The sequence below is a fragment of the Strongylocentrotus purpuratus genome, unplaced genomic scaffold, assembly GCF_000002235.5.
Source record: "Strongylocentrotus purpuratus isolate Spur 01 unplaced genomic scaffold, Spur_5.0 spur5_scaffold_18, whole genome shotgun sequence".
Classification (NCBI taxonomy): Eukaryota; Metazoa; Echinodermata; class Echinoidea; order Camarodonta; family Strongylocentrotidae; genus Strongylocentrotus; species Strongylocentrotus purpuratus.
The window spans coordinates 6,556,537-6,579,322 of NW_022145603.1; the positions used below are offsets into that span (position 1 = coordinate 6,556,537).

General features: G+C 37.3%; 2 protein-coding genes across 2 annotated transcripts; both read right to left on the reverse strand.

Moving 5' to 3' along the window:
- Positions 1-1,723: 1,723 nt before the first annotated feature.
- LOC115925392 lies at positions 1,724-7,669 on the reverse strand. Its single transcript, XM_030989110.1, has 7 exons — positions 7,458-7,669; positions 6,703-6,933; positions 5,685-5,820; positions 5,299-5,498; positions 4,829-4,994; positions 4,148-4,266; positions 1,724-3,437 (listed from the first exon to the last, which is right to left on the reverse strand). Exons 2-7 carry the CDS (start codon positions 6,901-6,903, stop codon positions 3,123-3,125), a joined length of 1,137 nt encoding a protein of 378 aa, XP_030844970.1. The 5' UTR covers positions 6,904-6,933; positions 7,458-7,669; the 3' UTR covers positions 1,724-3,122.
- Positions 7,670-8,277: 608 nt separating this feature from the next.
- On the reverse strand, positions 8,278-14,668 carry LOC115925391. The gene is made up of 2 exons (XM_030989109.1): positions 13,936-14,668; positions 8,278-11,120 (listed from the first exon to the last, which is right to left on the reverse strand). The coding sequence occupies exon 2, from the start codon at positions 10,977-10,979 to the stop codon at positions 8,421-8,423; it is 2,559 nt and encodes an 852-aa protein (XP_030844969.1). The 5' UTR covers positions 10,980-11,120; positions 13,936-14,668; the 3' UTR covers positions 8,278-8,420.
- Between the last annotated feature and the right edge of the window lie 8,118 nt (positions 14,669-22,786).

Sequence of the window (22,786 nt, forward strand, 5' to 3'; positions counted from 1 at the left end):
CGCGCCTGGGCGGGCCGCACAGAAACACTGTTAGTAGCAGGTTTGTTAGCGCTAACAAGTCACTAACAAAACAGCCACTAACAACACGGGTAAAATGACCGTACAGGAAGCGCTGTAAGAGCGCTGTTAGACACGCACGCTGTTACAGCCCTGTTAGTGGATTTGAGCCATAGAGTTAGGTAAAATCTATGATTTGTTCGTAGATGTGACGTCATTTCAGCGATTTGTGCATGCGTCGGGTCGTCTGGCGTCGTCAGGCCAAATTTGCGAACCCGTTCATCGATGATTTGGGGTTCGTCAGAAAACTAGTGACCCGTCGTGGCGTCGTCATAATGACGTCATCTTGCTACATCGCAGCGTAAATCAGAAAGTAAAAACAGAAAGAGAAAGTGATAAAATGATAAAACAAAGAATAACATAAGAGAAGATGATGGAAGGAAGAAACAAAGGATAAAATAAGGAAAGACAGAAAGAGAAAGTGATCAAATGATTAAAAAAATAATAACATTACAGAAGATGATGGAAGGAAGAAACAAAGGATAAAATGAGGAAAGACAGAAATAGAAAGTGATAGAATGATTAAAGGTACACACTTAAAATAGTTGGGCAAAAAAATGCCCAACTTTTAACCAACACTGAGCAACATACGGTCCACACAACTATTGGTTAAAATCTGCCCAACTGATGTTGGGTAATCAGTTTGCTATGTGGTTGGGCAAATCAAATTGCCCATCAGTTGGTGACCCATCATATTTTACCCAACTCTACAATTGCCTAACAGTTGGTTATATTTTCAGTTGGGTAATTTCTTGCCCAACCAATTTTACCCAGTTAGATATTGCCCAACCTTCTATTTGCCCAACTTTTGAGTAAGTTTAATGTTGGTTAATTAAATGCCCAACCAGTTTTTACCCAACTCCCAGTCTGCCCAACTATCAAAACACCCATCTATTGGGTAATAATTGCTCAACAATTTCTCTGCAACATCCATTTGCCCAACTCTCAAAACACCCATCTATTGAGTAATAATTGCTCAACAATTTCTCCACAATATCCATTTGCCCAACTATCAAAACACCCATCTATTGGGTAATAATTGCTCAACTATTTCTCCACAATATCCATTTGCCCAACTATCAAAACACCCATCTATTGGGTAATAATTGCTCAACTATTTCTCCACAATATCCATTTGCCCAACTCTCAAAACACCCATCTATTGGGTAATAATTGCTCAACAATTTCTTCGCAATATCCAGTTGCCCAACTCTCAAAACACCCATCTATTGGGTAATAATTGCTCAACAATTTCTCCGCAATATCCATTTGCCCAACTCTCAAAACACCCATCTATTGGGTAATAATTGCTCAACAATTTCCCCGCAATATCCATTTGCCCAACTCTCAAAACACCCATCTATTGGGTAATAATTGCTCAACTATTTCTCCACAATATCCATTTGCCCAACTCTCAAAACACCCATCTATTGGGTAATAATTGCTCAACTATTTCTCCACAATATCCATTTGCCCAACTCTCAAAACACCCATCTATTGGGTAATAATTGCTCAACTATTTCTCCACAATATCCATTTGCCCAACTATCAAAACACCCATCTATTGGGTAATAATTGCTCAACTATTTCTCCACAATATCCATTTGCCCAACTATCAAAACAACCATCTATTGGGTAATAATTGCTCAACTATTTCTCCACAATATCCATTTGCCCAACTTTTTAATTCGTCTGTTGGATAATCATTGCTCAACATTTTTTCCATAACATCTATTTGCTCAACTCTTTTTCTCATCTAAAGGGTAATAATTGCTTAACTGAAACACAAATAACATACACAGTAAACACATGTTGTTGTTTTCATCAGAAACGTAAAAACAAAACTTGTTCACATCAACTACAACATTACAATTTTTGGTGAAAAAAATACAACCTTTTAAAAAAAGTAAATGCAAATATAGCCCCTGTTTGGTGCAGCATGACAACTTTGATGTACACTGTATGTATCCCATGAACTCTGATTTCATACATGAATATGTGCATCATATATATTTTGTGGGTGTGGCATAGTGTTCATTTATCCTGACACACCAATACTCTGCCTTAGAGTGTTACACATGCACACATTTTTTTGAAGTGAAAAAAAAAGAGGAAATAAATTCAAATCCCTCTAGATTATTTGACATGTGCAGAAGTACCACATGAAAGTTTGGCTATCTGTGATGGTGAACAGGTACTGATCAAATAACAAGGATACACACTGCCTACTATAACTTTTTGATTAGATTAAAGACAACAAAAATCAATTGACCCTACCTGCTATACTCAGTTTGATTGATTTTATTGATATTATCAATAATATCAATACAATTTTGCAAAATGTAGATGAAAATGTTGACTTCTCTACTTCTGCTTTGCGCGATGTAAATTAATGCATGCAGTCCATTCAGCAGAGAGTTCAGCGTAGGGTCAATGGACGATACACATTACATGAAAATTAATGGTATATGTAATTTACAATCATATACCCCACTTGCTGTTTTAAACGCAGAAAATATCATAGCTCATGTTTTATGAAGAAATATATCATTTTGATGTACGAGTTATGAAACAGTACTCTTGGGATTAAGACCAAACACGATAAGCATTTGTATACGCCAGTGCAAAAGATTTATAGCCAATAATATGTTTTGTATTTATACTTGGCATATATTCATTTGTTTTCTTAAACTTTCAAGGTGGGGATGTTAAGCAATGATTGGGATAAAACAATTAGGCCTTTATCATTTTTAAAATGTACACAAAGACTTCTGCTGTGTATAAATTCACTCTTTTTTTTATATTATTCAGCGATCCTCACCCCACCCTCAAATCTTCAGTCTTACACAAACATGTCTAAATTATGTAAAATAATGTGCTGAATCCAACTCATAACAGTTTGTCTTTAAGGTTATTTTGTCCAAAATAATACTTTTTTCCAGTTTTTTTTCTCCCAAAATAAACTGGTTCAAGTAGCCAAAATGTGCTAAACGATGATGTGTCAGTTTCATCTGTAGGAAATATATCACCAGTAATCATCCTTGGCGTGAACACATCATGATGGCTTATGGCATGTTCATGAAGGCTCGGACCTCCCGCAGCTTTGGTGTAAGATGCTCCCCATCGGTAAACTGGAACACCACAATCTGGAGAAATTTCCAAACAGAACAGCTTTGCGGCTGATATTCGATATCCATCACATAAAGTGCCTTAAAGCACAAGTCGACTGCTTTAAGCAGTGTTGCGGCAGGAAGTATCCTCCTCTCTACTACGACGTACGCCTGTATTGGTGTGAGAATGTTCCCACGCACAACAACAAATGGCTGTGACCTGACTGCTTCATCAATGTTATCAACATAAGTCTGGATGTCGAGAACCTCCTGTAGTCCAAAGAGAAATCAAGAAGAAATCATTTGTAATTATATGGATTGATATATATATATTTGATGCTTGTCGAATGCTTCTGCTTATGAATCCACAATCACCTACAGGACACCCAAATTTGTTTATGCATGTTCATCCCTGTCCCATCAAAACATTACTGGGTATTCTTACATATCCCTGCGGCAAAGGTCAACTGTACCCAAACTGGTCACGTTCAGAGCATTACATCAACTAAGCTGGAAGGCATATACAGCCTGTTAATATAAGCATGCATTTTTCACATGTCATTTGCAGGTTAAAGGACTTGCTTGCATTCATGAGTGAAATGCGATGTGATGACAAATCTGAGGCCATTTGTAGTTGTACCACAGATAATGACGAACTGACTTATTAAGATTAAAGCGCCTAGTGTTGCCCCTGCAGGGCCTCCTTGGGGACCAGCGTGCCCATTACTAGGAACTTGAAAATGGTTGCTTTTCAAGTTTTACACAAATAAAATGTTATGGCAATGCCTTATCTGGTAAGAACATAGGTATTGCATTTCAACCTCAATTTCATCAGTTGTCCTAGGTTTGAAACTCTTAACAAATTAACTATTGAATTTGTTTGTAATGAAATATGATTACTATGGCAAGATTTTAAACACAAACCAAAATATATGCCTTACATGTCATTACTTTACCACCTCCCCAGCACATATACTTACTGGTTGAACGTCAATGAAGGACGACAATGTTTCTGCAGTGGTGTACGTTCCTCTCTTGGAATCTTTCCTTCCTCGGAACAAGACTGGGAGCATGTAGAATCCAAGATTGCTCTTTTCCTCTAAAAAGAGGGAAACAATGAAAGAGTTAAGTAATTAAGTCCCAATTACATATGAAGAAAAGGTGCAACAGCAAACAGGTCAATTATGGAACATCTTACAAAATGTACAGTTATATACAGCAAATTAAAAATAACGGTCGAATACAACAATTATTTTCTACAAATATGGGTAAAATCACTCAACGTAAATGTCAGTCAGTAATTTGGAGCTCAGCTTTCTGAGTAAAGAAAATCAAAATTGCACAAACTTCAGCATAGCCTTCCCAATGAGCTTTAAACCACCATCCCCACCCCAAAAAGCAAACAAACAAAACAAGCAAGTAAAAGTATGCTAAACCTTTGTCATGGAATCATGTTTTTATCATATGTTGTACATGTATTATATGTTTCAGAGCACTTTTATTTATTTCAGTTCAATTCCTTACAGGGGGGATATTAGACTCAATGTTTGGTCCTGGCCACAAAAATAAACATCATATAGTGTAATTGAAATAAATTCTTTTGACTTTCTCTCAAGTCATTTTCACTAATACTGTCAAATGTGTGTTCTGACACCACATACCAAGACTGAGTTTCCCAGGGTCATGAATGTTTTCGAATTCGGCTCTTGCACTTCTCCAGTTGCCAGTTTTCTCGGTGAAGTCCACTACTTTGTTACAGAATGTGGGCCACTTCTGGTACAGTGCGTTTGCTTTCTCTGGGAACAATTCTGCAAAATCTCCTTCAATCTGTAATTGTTAGGATAGTTATAGAAGCCAGATTAAAGGTAGGATATCTTTCATTTGCATCTTCTCTTTACCATTTTGCAAGGATTTGAATGATACACACTAACAATTATCGGTTCAATAGGGATGCACGATTTCTGTAGGACCGTGTATCTCAGATTGTTAAACGATCCCTTTAAGGAGACTGCTAAAGTAAACCTGCCCATGCAACCAAAAAACAAAAAAGTTACTTCTCAAAACATGCGACTCTAGTTTAATTTAATGTCCTTTCTTGTCACATGCAGAAGAAAAATCAAGGTCCACATACCATTCCAGCATCGAGAAGTCTGGGATATGTGGTAAGAATGTTCTTCACACAACAGTCACTTCTCTTGATCCAGTCATGTCTTTTTGTTGCTGTTTGTTTCATGTAGTCCTTCACCATGTCCTCTGGCTCCTTGTTGTTACGCAGCCATTCTTCCATTGTCGTGATGTTATCATCGTTCACAGACTCAAGATCAGTATCTCCTGGATATAATGCAACAGAACAATCAACAATTAGCATGTATCAACAAGTTTTTGATGATTGTATTGGAAGGGGGGTTTTAGTTGACATTGCTCATGCCCCACCAGTTTGTTATGGCACAGCATGACTTCATCAGCCGGATCTGAATAACTCATAACTTTAACTATATGAAAAAGTAGCCAGAATACCTTGCTTTTGAGACTCTGCCTCGTCTTCAGCTACTGGTACCCTCAGGGACTTCTCCTTTTTTCTGACATACCTCAGATGCTCCTCCAGGTAGCCTGTTGCTGGCCGTCCCTTGGCCCCCACGCAGTACCAGGCCTCCTGCTCAAATAAATTAAAATTCCTTCATAATTCAACTTCAAAAACAGTAATGCTCAACAGCATTTGTTAAACATTAATAATAATCAAATAAAAGCACAATAAAATTCCAGTGTAAACTGTACATTTACATATTTTGTTACATATGTCAGTGTTTGCAATAACAAGGTTTGTCCTCTTAAGTACCTATTTCTAACTGCACACTGTTATATTCCAGCAATGTCATCAGGTCATTGCAAAAACAAAGTGAATGATGGATAATTCTGTGAATATCCATTACTCAATGGCATGCAGACAAAAGTCTAAATATTAAGAGATGTGTCATTACTGGATAATATAACTTATAAACAAGTGGTAAAAATAAACAAAAATATTGCACGATTTAGTGATTGATGCCATATTAGCTTTTCATTATTTGTAAGCTTTTCAGGCCTGTCTACTGTCAAATTTACTATTGCCAGAGATGCTCTTATAATGCTTGTGATAATGTGATACAACATGCAATTGATTGAGCATCTCCAATATAATAAATACAAGAATAACAAAATTGAGGAAGCTTCATAGCAAGTTACACAAAATAATATGATCCAGTATTCCAAAAGTTATTGCATAAACACATAATTTATTTGATTTAGACCTTAAAGTAGCTTATTGCTTCTGGCTCAAACAGAAACTTCTCATAAAATTCACTTTCTTGTAAATGGGGTCTGTGGGGTAGGGACAGATGGAGGTATGGATGGACAACCTAAGAATTAAGGCACCTCCAAGTAATAAATGCCCGCTGTGGTAAGAATCAATCCATAAATCAGTCCAGAAAAAAGTGGTGATCTGAGCCATACCTGAGGTCACATATATTAAGGAAAGCAATTCATGGACAGGACTTACATAGCCAAGTGGAGATTCTGGATCTTTTAAGAAAGGAAAGCTTGTCACAAGGGCATGGGCCATTGATGCCTTCACAAATGAGCTTGGCTTGGTACCATACTCCCGTATCAGGTACTGAGTCAACATATCCACAACAGTATGCCGGTCCCTTTTGCTGCAGAGATTTGTAGCATTGATGTTCCTTAATGCTGCTCTTCCCATGGTGGTCTCTCTCAATATACAAGCAATGTTCTGCAACAGATAAAGGATTTTTTTTTAAAGATCAGTAAATTCAGAATAAACAAGTGAAATGTGACAGCATGCAGTCGGTGGGTATATCTCTGGCTCTCCGACCTCCTACAATAAGCCCATCATAAATCACTCACTGGGCATTCCTTGCAAACTTTGTTCTGATAAAAAATTTCAATGAAACCTTGAAACTGACCTTAGACTAGCTTAAAACCCATAACCCCAACCAAACATTTTCCATAACATTCCTTTATTCATTCATACCAAAATGTACCTACCAAATCATATCACTAGCCATTCTGCAGATGTAGAAATAAAATGGTATTTTTAGTAAAAACTTGAATAACCTTTGAACTGACCTTTCACCTTTGAGCCCTGCTGCTTGTCAGAAATACTGACAGACAGATAACTCCAAGACATAATGCCTCCGGCACCCTTATGTGTGGGAGGCATAAAAACTGATGAATGATGGTGACTCGACATGCCCACTCTTCAATTGTATCAGCCCACTATATACATAAACTTACGAAATGCACTTTCTTGACCCGTTTCAGGGGAGGATGTTGATCAGGACTCTTGGATTCTGGGGAGTCGTAAAGTGGCGTATCCAAACTGGGCTGGGAAGGGCTTTGTCTGGGACTCCACTCACTTCCTGTTACACAAGAGAGATCTGAGCAGTCATCTAAGGAGAACACTGATGGGCTTCTTGTCGACGTTGATGCTTGTTCAATGCTTTGTTGATTTTCAGCATGATACTACAATAAATAAATGAAAAATAATTGAACTTTCAATGTACATGTAAATGACTGATTATTCTTTACATTATTAATGACACAAACAGCCCCAGGTTAGACTTTAGTATCAAGTTTATTCCTTGAAGGGGAAAATCATTCTCACTGTTTCTGTACCCTTGTCCTGTTTAAAGCAAACCCATAATTGAAAAGTGGTCACTCATGAGCCGAAGCTTCTTCAGTACATCTATAATATAATAATATCCAGTTAGGAACTTTCACTTTAGGCAGGAACATGCATTGGTAAAAAATAGCACATTTCCGGGGCCTCAATGAAGTACATATGCTAGAAAAACTTGGCATGAGTCATGGTACATTTAAGAAATTACAACATAATATGAATGAATGCAAATATAACAGACACATTTTCAGATACAGAAACAATGAAGTTAATAACGAGTTAAAAAATTCAAACCAGATATTTACTGTAAAATTTTCATTGGAATAATCAAAATTTGTTAGCAAGTCAGTACAGATCGATCAAGGTTAGCTTCTTAGCTATTTTTTCAATCAAAATGTGTAGAATGATACACTAAGAACTGATTCATGGATATAATTGTAATTGGAATAACAGTTTCTTTCTTTTGCTTTGTTTTGGTTCTGTTCTCTAAGACAAAATTTGCAAGTGCACCTGTAATGTCTAGTTGTAAAAATATATCACTTGCTTGCAACGTGTTGCCTACACGTACCTTCTTGTTCCTAGATGAATGAATGGTGCACCACAATATACAAGCAGCGCCCTCTTCCACTATAGGACTGGACAGCATTGACTGGCCTGTGATCAAACAGGTCACACCATTCAACAGCAGCTTGTGCTTCCTCTCTGCCCACCTGTACTGCAAATGCTTCAACATGTCTGTTGAAGTACAAGGTCTGATACAGCCGAAGGAGCAGATACAACTTTTCTTGCACCACTACAATATGCTGAACACGTCCAAACGTGGGTCCATCATCATCAGTCCAATATAGAAGTACATCAACACCTGCCCGGAACTCATATCCATGAATGTCCACTTTCCCAGCAACTGTAACTTCGGTTCCCCTTCCACAGTTAATTTTTTTGCAAAGTGCCTCATCATCAAGTAGATCACCAAGCATTGCTGCAGCTTGCTGTGACACATTGATATCTTGGCTATCCAGTGACTGATTTGATACTGACCTGTAGCACCGTGCCATTTGGTATCTGTTAGCCAATGTTTTGACAATGTTTTGGTAGTTGCAAGATACACTGGCAATCTGCTTGAAAGGTCTGTGCATTGCTTCAAAACGCAATGCTGAATACTGGGTCAGTGGCCCAAGGTGTTTCAGTGCACGTGGGTAATGCACAAGAAAGTGCTGCTTCGGAGTTAGACTAGCTTCAGGGAAGAGCTGCATGAAGAGCCTGTGGTGATCATCAATCATTGCCTTCAGGACATAGATGGCAGACTTACTGATACTGGGACTCATAATGATTTTGAAGATGTCAATGATTGACAGTAAGAGTTCCCACTCATCACACATCTCATCAATCTTGTCTCCTATCATGAGAGGGATGTTGTATGCAAGGCACGTCATCTGTGCTGATGTCTGTCCACTGGCAGAATATGGATTCTTCAGTGATGCCTGCCTGATTGGGCTTGGTCTGTTTTTGCGGTCCACAAAGCCAAAATTGAATGAGGATATTCTACTGTTCACCTCATCCAGTGTTATGAAACCCTTCTGAACAAGTTTACTCAAAACAAGGTGCATTTCCAGGGGCAAGACTCCCTCTGTAAAATCATGCATTACATCTGGACATAAGTTTTGGGTGGAATGGTAGTAAGGCAATTCATTCAAAACTGTTGCATGCTTCAAGCCAGATTCTGACAAGGGCTTTTGAAGATCTGTATCATAGTTTATTTCATCACGGAGATATTGGGCATCCTCTTTTGGCTGTTTCTGAAGCAACGAGCGATGCCCTCTACAGAATCTACAGTAATAGTTGGCACGGAAACAGGTTGTACATCCCAGCATGGCATGAATGCCAAGATTGTCCCCTACAACTTGGAATAAGTAGGGTTTGACCCTACCCTCAAACTCTTTGCACTTGATAGTGAGTCCATCAGTCCACATCTGCTGCAGATCATCCTTGATTACCTTCAAAACTTCTGAGATGCCATATTTACTCAAAAGCGGAGATGTGATCATAGCTGTGAGCATGATATTTTCCAGCCTAGCCTGGTATTTCCTGGGAAGGGATAACACACTTGTATAAAAGGCACTTACCTTGTGTTTGCCGCGTTTTGACCCAAGCGGATTGGCTGTCTCAAACTCATCATTGTACAACAACAGAGGCACTAAGAATTCACAGTCTTGTCTAGCAGTAGCTTCCTGCCTTTTATAATAGTGACCATCTTTGAATGAATACAAAACATCATTATCTTTTGATCCTTTTTGAGACAGTATGGCGTTCATTACTCCTGGTCGCTCTAAGTATTGTTTAATAGTGTCAGCTAGTGGTATATATTGAAAGGTTTCTTTTTGTGTGCTTTGCAGTGGATCACCTGTCTTTTGATCAATTTTTGGTTTTAAGCAAGTTCCCAACAACACCTCACAAGGCTGAATGAAATCACCTTTCTCAGAGAAATATTTTTTCTGTTGAGTATCTGACATGAGCTCTGAAAATGGATTCTTTGAATTCTCGAATACATCTTGTATATCAGATCTCAGCTCACTGTTAGCTGCATATTGTGGCTCACTTAAGATATCCATCACATCCTGTTGCACAGTTTGTAACACAGAAATAACCAAATCTTGTGCGGTTTGAATGACCTTGTTGGTGTGTGAAGCAGGCACATTAGTCCTTGCCCTGAGTTCTGCTACAAACTTTGCTGCAATATCAGGTAGTCTCTCTGTTTGCGTTTCAAAAGAGACATCTTCCTGCTCACTGCTTTCTCCAACAAACAATGCCTTTTCCTGGTGCAGTTGTTCCAAATTCCCTTCAGTGTTGTTATTCTTTCCTACATGTAGAACAGATCCTTCATAACAGGTTTCACTTTGGTGATCTGGAACTGCTTTTGTAGTTGTGCTTGACGTCTTTATCCGTGCAGCGTGCTTTGAAATGAGATGTTTTCTATATCCCGATAATGTACGAAATGTTAGTCTACATGCCCCTTGCATGCATGTTATACTTACATTTTTTCCCCTGGTTGTTGTATGTGTGTATTTTAAATGATGGAATAGGCAAGAAATATCCCCCCTAATTAAATCAAGACACTGAAAGCATCTGTAACTATCCATAGTGAGATATTGTGCCACATCTAGGGCCTACCTCTGCACGCCACCCAGCGAGAAACTTCAATCGAGGTCCAATCTTGGGTATGAAGGATGTGATTATACTTTCACTTAGAAGGGGAAGGGTTTCCACATCAACTTCATTTTCTGGAGAAGAAGAGGGAGAGATTGATAAATAAGGCTTAGTGCAGCATAAACTGATTGTTTTCATATAATACCACAAACACACGTATGGTTGCGCAAATTAAACAAAAGTATATGTTTTAGATAATGATAAGCTGTAAACATTTGCTCATGTTCCAGCTAAAATATCTTCCATTTTGAATAAATCGCATTTATAATCAATGTTTTCTTATTCCACAAGGGTCTATGAAAATCTGAATTTTCAAATGCGATTTTCTCGAAAATTTGGTCTTCGTATAGAAAACTTACTTTTAGATCATACTAGCGAATTGTATCAACTAATTGCTATTTATTTTCAGGTGATGTTACTAACATCCACACAATCAAATTAAGAATGGAAACCTTTTCTAAAGTCATACTAGTAATCACATTAGTTTAGTCAAATTGTGCCTAATTTTTAACAATGTTGGGGCCTATTTAAAGTATAAAGATTAGTTGCATCAGCAATGAATTTGATTTCAAAGAAAGTCATTCAACTTACCAAATGAATCAGAATGATTTGAGAGTTAGCATAGAGGTCAATGTATGCTGATTGGTTAATTAACATTACTAATTCATTGATAATCATATGTGTCTTCTCCATGTGCACTGTCATGCCTATTACTTCAACTTTAAATTGCCATACCGGTAATTGTTTTTTTCAACCTTTTGCGGCTGCCATGATATTGTCTGCATTAGTAGCCATGTTTCTCAGCTTTAGTATGACAAATAACCTAGCTTTATCTGACCAGGGTTTCTCAAAAAGTCTAGCACTCAAGCCTTTCACAGGCCACTTACAGTACCATACAACCATATATAAATTATAGTGTGTTACCTTGAATAGAGGCAACTGACAATTGTTTATCCTAGAAAAGATAATTTGTGGTGTTTAATAATTCTTTTGTACAGCTTATTGTTCAGTGGTGTGAAACATTAAAAAAAATGCATGTGCTGGAACATTTCACTGATATGAAGCAAAATAGGACAGTTAATCCTGTACTAACGAATGTCCTTCCTCCATGTGCACCTCCATCCCAAAATCGAATCAGTTCGTTGGCTTTGCAACTTGCAAGATACATGTACATGTCCCAAGTTTGGATGGTAATCCGTCCATCGGTTCTAATGATTTCATTGAAATCTGGACATGTAGTAAAATAGTGTACAATTTTGTCGGCATAATTTGGTGGCTTAAGCATCTGTAATTTTTCCATATTTAAAAATTATTTTCAGAAAAAGATTTTTTTAAATGAGAAAAAATGTACCCATGTTAAAAATTGTGCCCATTCGTGTACTACAGCGAGGTCACTGCAATTTCGAAAACCACCACAGCCTCTTGGTTTTGAATTAGGCTATTAATATGGGCTAAAATGTGGGTCAACTGCCTTTTAGTTGTGACAAGGAATATCGCAATAGCACATAATTAATAGCCCCATTTAAAACCAAGAGGATGTAGAGTCTATGCTCTGTAAAACAAAGTTAGGCAGATGTTACTGGGCAAATCAAAGTTTGGCGCGTTTTTGTCAAATAATTTCTCCCAACCATTTACTGTATGAAGTTACCTAATAAAAGGTCAGAAATAAGTTGGGTAGGTGTTACTTGGTAAAACTGATGTTGGGCAAATTTTGTCCAACAATTGGGTTATTTTCTACCAACCATGTAGTTACCGATGAAATAATTGGGTAATATTTTTGGGCAAATTAAAGTTGGTCATTTTTGTCCAATAATTGGGTTATTTTCTACCAACCATGTAGTTACTGATGAAAGAATTTGCCCAACTAGTGTCGAATATACTACACATTATGGTGAGAATTGGGTGAATTTCCTATTGGGGTAAATTTTGTTGGTTAAAAGTTGAGTATTTTCTTTCATCCAACACTGGGTAAATCATGCAAAATCTTTAATTTACCCAATAGTTAGTCGGACACATAAGTGCCCTCATGTTGGGTAAAAATTGGGCACTTGCCCAACATTTTTTTAGAGTGTTTGGATTTCAAAGTCCTGTAGAAAATGAAAGGGCAAAATCCTTAACATGGCAATGGGCAAGACAAATTGTCTCACTTTTTGAAATCTAGACTTCTAGATCTACAGGAAAATGAAATCATAAGATGATCTTCCACAAAATAATGTTCATAAAATTGTACATTATTTGACAACTTCAATTTTCTGATGAATCATTCAGTTCAGTGTTGATTATTAAATATAAGTAGGCCTAGATCTAGATCTAGACCTAGACTAGATCTAGTATAGTAATACCAATTTCAGATAACAGAGATAATTGTTCAAAATTACACCAGTCCCACGTACTGTAATACTATCTGGGTACACACCTACAAGTATGTGGTCCAATGTATTGGACCCACAGAACTCTTAAATACGTATTTAAGAGTTCTGTGATTGGACCCCATACAACCCATGATCCATAGAAAATGGAGGGTATTGTGTTATGTATGTATTGTAGCAGGAAACAGCACAGAAATCCGGGTTTTGGCCTGGCTTTGGGTTTTGTAAAATCTTGAACAAAATATTTTTAAATATTCATTTGTGATCTAAAATTCATGGAAACAGTACAATTTGAATTTGATATCTATATCAATCAAATATTAGTTTGGATTAGTAACACATGCATTAAAAGAGCAAATTTGAGGCAAAGTTTAATAGACCAATTGAATTGAAGCGTATTCATTAACCATTGCTGAGGCATATAGAACTAGTCTACATGTTGCCCATGTGTTATGGATATGGGAACAAGTACCTGTTGATCATGTTCTAAACTTCTAATCTCAATAAGATGTGAACGTACCTTCTAGTATCTTTAACACTGACGGACATCCCCACCTTTGAACGATTTTGGTGAGAGGGTCTATGAACCCATCTTCACTTGAACTATCTCCGCAGCAGTTGTCGAGCTCCATTTTTAGACCCTCAGGCTCTAGCATGCAAGACTCCGATATGATGCGTATGTACGTACGACGTACGTACAGGCTGCTAGTTACGTTGGTGTATCATATAGCTCGAGCTCCCGGGCCGGGACGGCCGCGCCGGCTAGTATACCGAGTAAATAGAAATAGTACTGCGCATGGCATGCTGATCGCGAGCGACCAGGCCATGTGCGCGCTACCCCAAGACCAATACCAGGCAAACTTTACCCAAGTCTGGTTAAAAACGTAAGTCTAGTCCCCATTGAAGGTTTCCACTGCCATTTACGCATGCGCGTAATTGACGATGATAGTGTGTACGTTCCATGATCATTACTTACGTAGATTATGTAACTCTATAGGCCTACATGGTTAAGATGGCTCAGTTTTCACAAAAGATAAATCTTGGACTCTTTCAGCATCAAACTCGCACAAATTCATCGTCGCTTCAACACTCTGTTATTATAATTTTAAAATAGAAGTAAATGGTTACAATTACAGGAGAGATAATTTCAATTTTTCATAGCAATATTTACACAGCATATTGTGAGCTAAAGAAAATTGAGCTAAATATATTTGGTAAAAGTCGGTGGTCAATTACTACCCTATATAAGCAAACAAAAAAGGCGCAAAGTGAAATTGGGTAACAGGCGTTGGTCAAATCAGTACCCAATGTATGAGCAAACAAAAATTGAGCAAAGTAAAATTCGGTAAGTGGTGATGGGTAATTATTACTCAGCATATGAGCAAACAAAAATATGGGCAAAATAAATTGGGTAAGGGGCGGTGGTCAATTATTACCCAATTATGAGCAAACAAAAATTGAGCAAAGTAAAATTCGGTAAGTGGTGATGGGTAATTATTACTCAGCATATGAGCAAACAAAAATATGGGCAAAATAAATTGGGTAAGGGGCGGTGGTCAATTATTACCCAATTATGAGCAAACAAAAATTTGAGCAAAGTAAAATCGGGTAAGTGGTGATGGGTAAATATTACTCAGCATATGAGCAAACAAAAATATTGGCAAAATAAATTGGGTAAGAGGCGGTGGTCATTTATTACCCAATATATGAGCAAACAAAAATTTGAGCAAAGTAAAATTGGGTAAGTGGTGATGGGTAAATATTACTCAGCATATGAGCAAACACAAATTTGAGCAAAGTAAAATTGGGTAAGAGGCGGTGGTCAATTATTACCCAATTATGCGCAAACACAATTTGAGCAAAGTAAAATTGGGTAAGTGGTGATGGGTAATTATTACTCAGCATATGAGCAAACAAAAATTTGGGCAAAGTAAAATTGGGTAAGAGGCGGTGGTCATTTATTACCCAATATATGAGCAAACAAACATTTGAGCAAAGTGAAATTGGGTAAGAGGCGGTGGTCATTTATTACCCAATATATGAGCAAACAAAAATTTGAGCAAAGTAAAATTGGGTAAGTGGTGATGGGTAATTATTACTCAGCATAAGAGCAAACAAAAATTTGGGCAAAGTAAAATTGGGTAAGAGGCGGTGGTCATTTATTACCCAATATATGAGCAAACAAAAATTTGAGCAAAGTGAAATTGGGTAAGAGGCGGTGGTCATTTATTACCCAATATTATGAGCAAACAAAAATTTGAGCAAAGTAAAATTGGGTAAGTGGTGATGGGTAATTATTACTCAGCATAATTATGAGCAAACAAAAATTTGAGCAAGGTAAAATTGGGTAAGAGGCGGTGGTCAATTATTACCCAATATATGAGCAAACAAAAATTTGAGCAAAGTGAAATTGGGTAAGAGGCGGTGGTCATTTATTACCCAATATATGAGCAAACAAAAATTTGAGCAAAGTAAAATTGGGTAAGAGGCGGTGGTCAATTATTACCCAAATATGAGCAAACAAAATTTGAGCAAAGTCAAATTGGGTAAGTGGTGATGAGTAATATTCCTCAGCATCTAACAATTACCCAACTACTTGGTAAATTGCTCTCAACTCCTTGGAACGATGTTGTTGCTAAATGTATAATAATTGGGTAAATATAATGCCCTGAAATAGATTGGGATAAAAATTACCCAACTTTGGAAACGATTTCTCGACCAACCATCAGTTGCCCAACGAAATTTACCCAACTCGCAGTGGGAATGTGCCAAAATTACACAACTACAGGCAAAAATTACTCAATCCTAATTTGCAAAATAATGTTGGTAAATTTCTAGGCGAATTTCTACCCAACCATCAGTTGCCCAACAAAATTTACCCAACTCGCAAAGGAAATGTGGCAAAATTACACAACTACGGGGCAACTGGTTCCCAACCCTCATTTACCAATACTGTTGGTAAATATCCGCCCAATAATTAAGTAAAAATAATTGCCCAATATTGGTTAAAACACTTAAATGCTTAAATGGGTAATAATAGCCCAGAATAACGAATTTTTTTAACCAACCAACAATTACCCAACTAAATTTACCCAACATTTTAAGAGTGTAATACAAAGTTTTGGTATGGGGTCATGAATTTGGTTCAATTAAACATATTGAAAGCATATGCGATTCTACAATGTTCAGTGATCATTGTCGCAGTTGAAATTGAGTCTAAAGAGCTGAAATTGTAAATAATAAACTCTTTATGTTGTAGCTCCCTCTCAAGGTCAATATATTATTTAAGCTATAAAACAATTTTTATTGAGCAAAATCGACCGATTAGATATTTCCGTTTGGTAATTACATAGCACAACTTCATATTCTGAGATTTTCAGGGTCGCAGTTACCATTGTATGGCCGTAGGCGCTATTTGAAATTTATCAAAATTTACCGGGAGCACCGTTAAATTTTTATATTCAATTTTTCTCAAAAGCAGAAGTGTTTTAGGGGCTAAATTTTCTAGTGCTTATAATACCACAGGGGCATCCAAATATATCAAAATTGTAAAGAATTACTATCCGCCAAATTTCCAAAGTTTCCCAAAACTTTGTATTACCTTTAAAAAAAGAATATCATAAGAGAAGATGATGGAAGGAAGAAACAAGAAACAAGATACAAGATACAAGATACAAGATATTTTATTTGGTCTTTGCAAACAAGTTACATAGAAAATTGTTTTCCACTGGCGTTACAGTCATATTCAACAAAATATGTAATCACAAGAAATAAATACATCTCAAGGAACAAATACATGCAAAAGGTAATCGACAAAAATGGTCATTGGTACATGTACTTCAAATCATGAGTTTCAGAATTAAGCCTTGGTCATTGGTATTTCAAATTATACAATTAATTTCCAACGCAGAAGTTTAACGTTTAACCTGTGAGTTGAATTTATGAACAGAGTCTGGTACAAATGAATATCTGAATCGTGAAAGCCGGGTTGGGGTGGGGCGAAGTCGGATACCAGAACAATTAAATGAATAAAATAAATGAAGTGGGTGGGTATTGTCTTTCATGATTGCATAGACTTATCAACAATTTGCTCAGTACAATGAGACTCGACAGAAGCTAATTCTACCCCAAACAAAGGACAAAATAAGGAAAGACGGAAAGATAAAGTGATATAATGATTTAAAACCCAAAGAATACCAAGAAGGTGAAAGAAGGAAAAAACAAAGAATAACATTAGAAAAGACAGAAAGAGAAATTTATAGAAAGATAAAAACAAAGAATAACATAAGAAAAGATGATGGAAGGAAGACACAAAGGATAACATAAGGAAAGACAGAAAGAGAAAGTGATAGAATGATAAAAAAGGGAGAAAGTTATAACGCACGCAAGAAATTATTCACTAACATTGTCACTATTGGTGCCGCTGGCACTGTTAGTGAGTTGTTAAAACATCCCCCTGTCCACACACAACATTTTCCGTGACTAATCATGATTAGCTATACCGTTTCGCGATAGTGATACCGTTTCGCGATAGTTTTACGACCAAAATTGTAGGTGTGGACGCTCACTAACGATACGTCGTATAACGAAACTAGTCTAACGAAACGCAGGTTTGGGCATCGTTTCGAACTGAAACTCAATAAAGAATCACGCCTAATCACGGAAATGTTGTGTGTGGACAGGGGGACCCCCTGGGGGAGTGTAACTAGTGTAACTAACTGGGCGGGGCTTAACGTGACCTCGAGCGAAATGAGACCAGACCTCTTATCACTATCGCGAAACTCTATAAAGAATCACGGAAAATGTTGTGTGTGGACAGGGGGCATTTTATACGATGATTCTTTAGTGACGACGTTTCTTGTGTGTGGACATCCTGGAATTTATACGATGATTCTTTATACGACGTATCGTTATAGAGTTTCGCGATAAATTGTTTTGTGTGTGGACACGCTGCATTACCACTACTGTTGGCTTCTGCGCGGCCTTGAAATGTTAGGCTAACAGCGCTGTTTGTGAATTCAACTAACATTACGCTTATGTGCGGCCAAAACAGCCCTATCGGTACTGTTAGCGCGCTGTTTGCGTTAACAACGTTTCTGTGCGGCCGCCCCTGGTCTATGCACGCCTGTCTACTCGCGCAACTAGTGACACCTTGGTCCCACCCAGGCCCCCAAGCTCCGCCATTTTGTCCGGATCCATTAGAAGCCAAAATAAGCTACCTTGCATAATTCATGAGCCTTATGAATTATGCATTCTGTAGGATGCTCCCCGCGAAAAGTGTACTGTAATGATTTTCACTACATGGTAAAAGACAATACGCGTATCAGCATAATCAGAGAGGTCAAATAATCTACTGTACGGAATTATGGGTAATTTATTCATCACGCTGCGCGCTAGCAACGCAAGTGATTCAGCGAATCAGCGTGGATTATTCTGATGCGATCACCGTTAGGTGAAATACGCGCTCAAACTTGTATTATCGATCACCACTATAACAGCTGGTGTACCCAGGATGCATCTGGGAAGTGGACCTTAAGTTCCACTCGTTGTTGTGTTGCTTGAGTTTTAATGGCATGTATCATTCATTTATGAATATTTACGCCAACTAACTTAAACATCATTACCACCTCTACTTATTTAAATATTCCAGCATTATATTTTTCTGAAAACCTCTTTATTGACAAAAAAATGATAATAACCATCCATTTTTCAACATATTCTCTGGCTATGATTATACATTTTAAATAATATGCTGATGTATTAAGTTTCCTTATTTAAGACCCCGCCCCCCCCCCCCCCCAGGCCCACTCGGTGTTATTTAGGGTACGGATTATGCTTGTTCCCTCTTTTTGAAAGCACCCCCTATCTGAGGACTGCCAACATTTCCGAACCCCCCTTTCGCGGGCTCTTCCTGCCTTGGAGACCCCCCTAAATTATGAAAAATGCTCAATGTACCCCCCTAAATTCGAAATAATTTCTCAGGAGTCCAAAGAGATGAGAGAAAAAAAGAAAAACACCCCCTTTTTAAAGAAATCTCCGGGTGAAAAGCTAATACACCCCTTTTTTTTACAATTCTCGGGCCGGACTTTGACGCACGAAAACTACCCCTTTAGCGGACATTTTGGTAACACGCATGGGGTGGGGGGGGGGCGGGTTTTTAGACAAACAAATTATGTGGCACAGTGGATGGATTTTCCCCATCCACTCTCATTGTGACTTTCAAAATTCCCTTTCTCTCTCTTTCTCCGTCTTTCGAAAAATCTTCTGCAAGTTTTGTTCTCTTGACTGAACAACCTGTTGCAATTCCTTTCTGTCTCACTTTCAGTCGTACTTGTTATTACCACTCATTTGCATGCACTCGCTATCAACTACGATCAACCATTCTATATTCACTCCATTACCCTCCACATTTCACTTGGATTCTCTTCACTTTTCCTTTTTGCAGCCTTTTTGCAGGAGCTTTGAACATTTTTAATGTAGAGACCAGAGAGACCGGAAAGTATGTTAATCATTTCATTCAAATGTTCCAACTTGAAAAAAGGAAAGTGAAACATTGTTTAATTTCATCTTGACATAAATGATTTCTTTTTTTAAAGACAATTTAATATTTAACACTGGAAATTTTGAATTGGCCGGGTTGCCTGCCACCCCCCCCCCCAAAAAAAAAACAACCCAGAAGTGGTACCAGGGTTTTAGTTAGGAGGCCCATGTCCTGTATAATTTTTATTTTAAAGAATAATTTCTCTTTTTTATTAATTTTACATTGGTATACTGTTAATTTCACTGGGAATTCCTTTCCCTTAACAATAAACACTGCGATTATACTTATATTATTACTTCTAGCACATAAATGGTATAATTCAAAACGTTTTCACTTTCTAAATCCTTCTAATATAAACATATGATAAATATAATATTGTTTACACTTTTGCAACCAGTTACATGGTCCATGTAGAAAAAGAACCAGGAAGAGGATTGCAAGCCCCCCCCCCCCCACCCCCCTGTTTTCTTAAGTTAGGAAGTATCAAAACATCATGATTCTATTAAAATTAGTAGTTTGGCAATGATGAAATGGCAGTCTGTCTATGTCTCTCTATATTTAATGCACTTAGAGGGTTGACTTTCAAACCTTCTTACATACAATACTTGAAGCAGCATTATACTGCAATAATGTAATAATCTACAAATCCTCTAAAATACAGAAGTCCATGGAGGTAAATGAATTTCAACATGTATAATTATAATTAAAATATCATTGATTAATTCAATCTTTGATATAGACTGGTAGATCTTTATCACTCAAATTTCAAGGAGAATCTTTCTGCCCAGTCCTCCTATAAGATGGTAGTTGACCCATCTCTACTGTCCTCTTTCATTATACGAGGGTGGCATCTTTAAGACGTAGTGCCATGTAGATGTCTCCTGCATTCATCAATAAAGTTGTAGCCTAGTTTTCAGAAGAGAGGGCTGTAGTGATACCCAAGTCTGTTGAATGGAAAAATGAAATAAGATACAGTGTTTAAAAAACAACAATGACTAATAACATACACCCTGATACCTGCTCTGACAAAATGACGAAGGACTGAAATTCACCTGGGGTTCTAGTGGGCAAACCTAAACTATTTTTCCTACAAGACTAGTTACTGACCACATCTTAGATTATTTCTGACGATAGGCTGCTGGAGCTTGGATCAGACAAGGTATGAAATAAGTAATACGTGTACAATTTACTTGTATCGTGAACTTGTGCTCATAATTGATTAATACTCGGTTAAGTATGGGACATAAAATGACCCAACAACTTGGACCAGTGAATGTGCTGGAAATAATGCTACTGAAGCATACGTAATGTAGACTTATATTTCATCTATATCGACATTTTATTTTAAATCTAAATCACAATTTTGATATTCAGCCAAGTATTCTTTTACAAGTACCGGACAATGAAAAATATCTTTGTCCGATCTATAACTTTCTGCATGATATGTGTTCTACAATAGTTTATTGGGGGTACCTACATTGTATATTAGCACACTTGCTCGTATGAAGTGTAGTAGGCCCACATCTCTAGATATGATTCTGTCAATATCTGTTCTTTGTTCCTCTCCTGGGTTTGTAACCAGCATGCCTTCATCATCCACTGTACAGAAGCATCATCTTACATAAGAGAAAACAATGTAGGTACTTCAATTAAAAAGTGATAATAATAGATACATATCAACCATAATACTTCCTATAAACAGACTTTCATTAATCTTATTTTGTGTTCTTCTTCATCTTCATTGCTCAATAAGTGAAAGGACCACTTACAACAACAAAAAGTAATGAGGGGTCCTGTGTATACCCTACATGTATGATCATGGAGTGCCTTGAATGTGCATTAGAAATTGTTCTTCTACACACAGGACCTCCTGTAAATAAGGACAAATTCCCTTTGTAAACAAAGAAAGGAAAGATATCAATATTTGTGTGCTAAGTGCAGAACTAGAATAAAACATACCCTCCACTTTATATGCTTGCATACACTTATATTAGTTCCATTTCCTTTTTAGCGAATTAATACGTGGTCGTTTAATATTTGTGTGCTAAATATCCTGAAACTTTTACCTGCATGGCACTTTCAGCTTCATCTTGCATAAGAAATGCTGTAATGTCTACTCATCAGTTAACTCCTTCCAGCTCTTCATCAGTTTCAATCTGTTGGAACAAAAAGAAAACAAATCAATATGACAATCAAGGCGTCCCTTTCTTCTTAATAAAATAAAAATAGATCTAGCATAAAAGCTATTTTTCATGTCATGGTTGGCCTTAATTTTTATATGGTGTGGAAATCAACATTCCAATTTATTATGGACCACAGTACAAATTAAAATTAAATGGAAGATTTAACTTGTGCTTCAAAAAATGCTTTATATGGCCTATACATATAAAGTAGTCTTAGATCTAAGTAGAATTGGTTTATTAAGACAAGAAGAAGTGGACTACATAAGTAAACATAATTGTGGACTAGGGGTCTTCTCTTACACAAACAAATAGATTTATCAACATGAACTGCACAATTTGGAGAAGAAAAAAAAATCTCTAATATATTAAAAGAATTAATAGGGGTCAGGTGCGTATGCATGGGTAAACCCCCCCCCCCCTTGAGCTTTTTTATGTGTATGTTTTTCTGGAACCCCCCCCCCCCTTTTTGAGTGTTGATTTTTTTTTAAATAAAATTAAAAAAAAAAATTCCTAATGGATGACCTAAAAAAAAGATGACTCCCCCCCCAAAAAAAAGTCCTCTCCCCCCCCCCCCCGATTATTCAGCGGCTGGCTGAGTCGTTGCGAAGTTTTTGGCCCGATTTCAAAATGTTAAACTCCCCCCCCCC

Excerpts from the sequence above, each read along its gene's own strand:
- LOC115925392 (XM_030989110.1), bottom strand. The coding sequence starts at position 6,903 with ATGGGAAGAGCAGCATTAAGGAACATCAATGCTACAAATCTCTGCAGC. Across the intron at positions 4,995-5,298 it reads GACTTCTCGATGCTGGAATG|ATTGAAGGAGATTTTGCAGA; the intron begins GTATGTGGACCT and ends TAACAATTACAG. Across the intron at positions 4,267-4,828 it reads CCCTGGGAAACTCAGTCTTG|AGGAAAAGAGCAATCTTGGA; the intron begins GTATGTGGTGTC and ends CCCTCTTTTTAG.
- LOC115925391 (XM_030989109.1), bottom strand. The coding sequence starts at position 10,979 with ATGGATAGTTACAGATGCTTTCAGTGTCTTGATTTAATTAGGGGGGAT.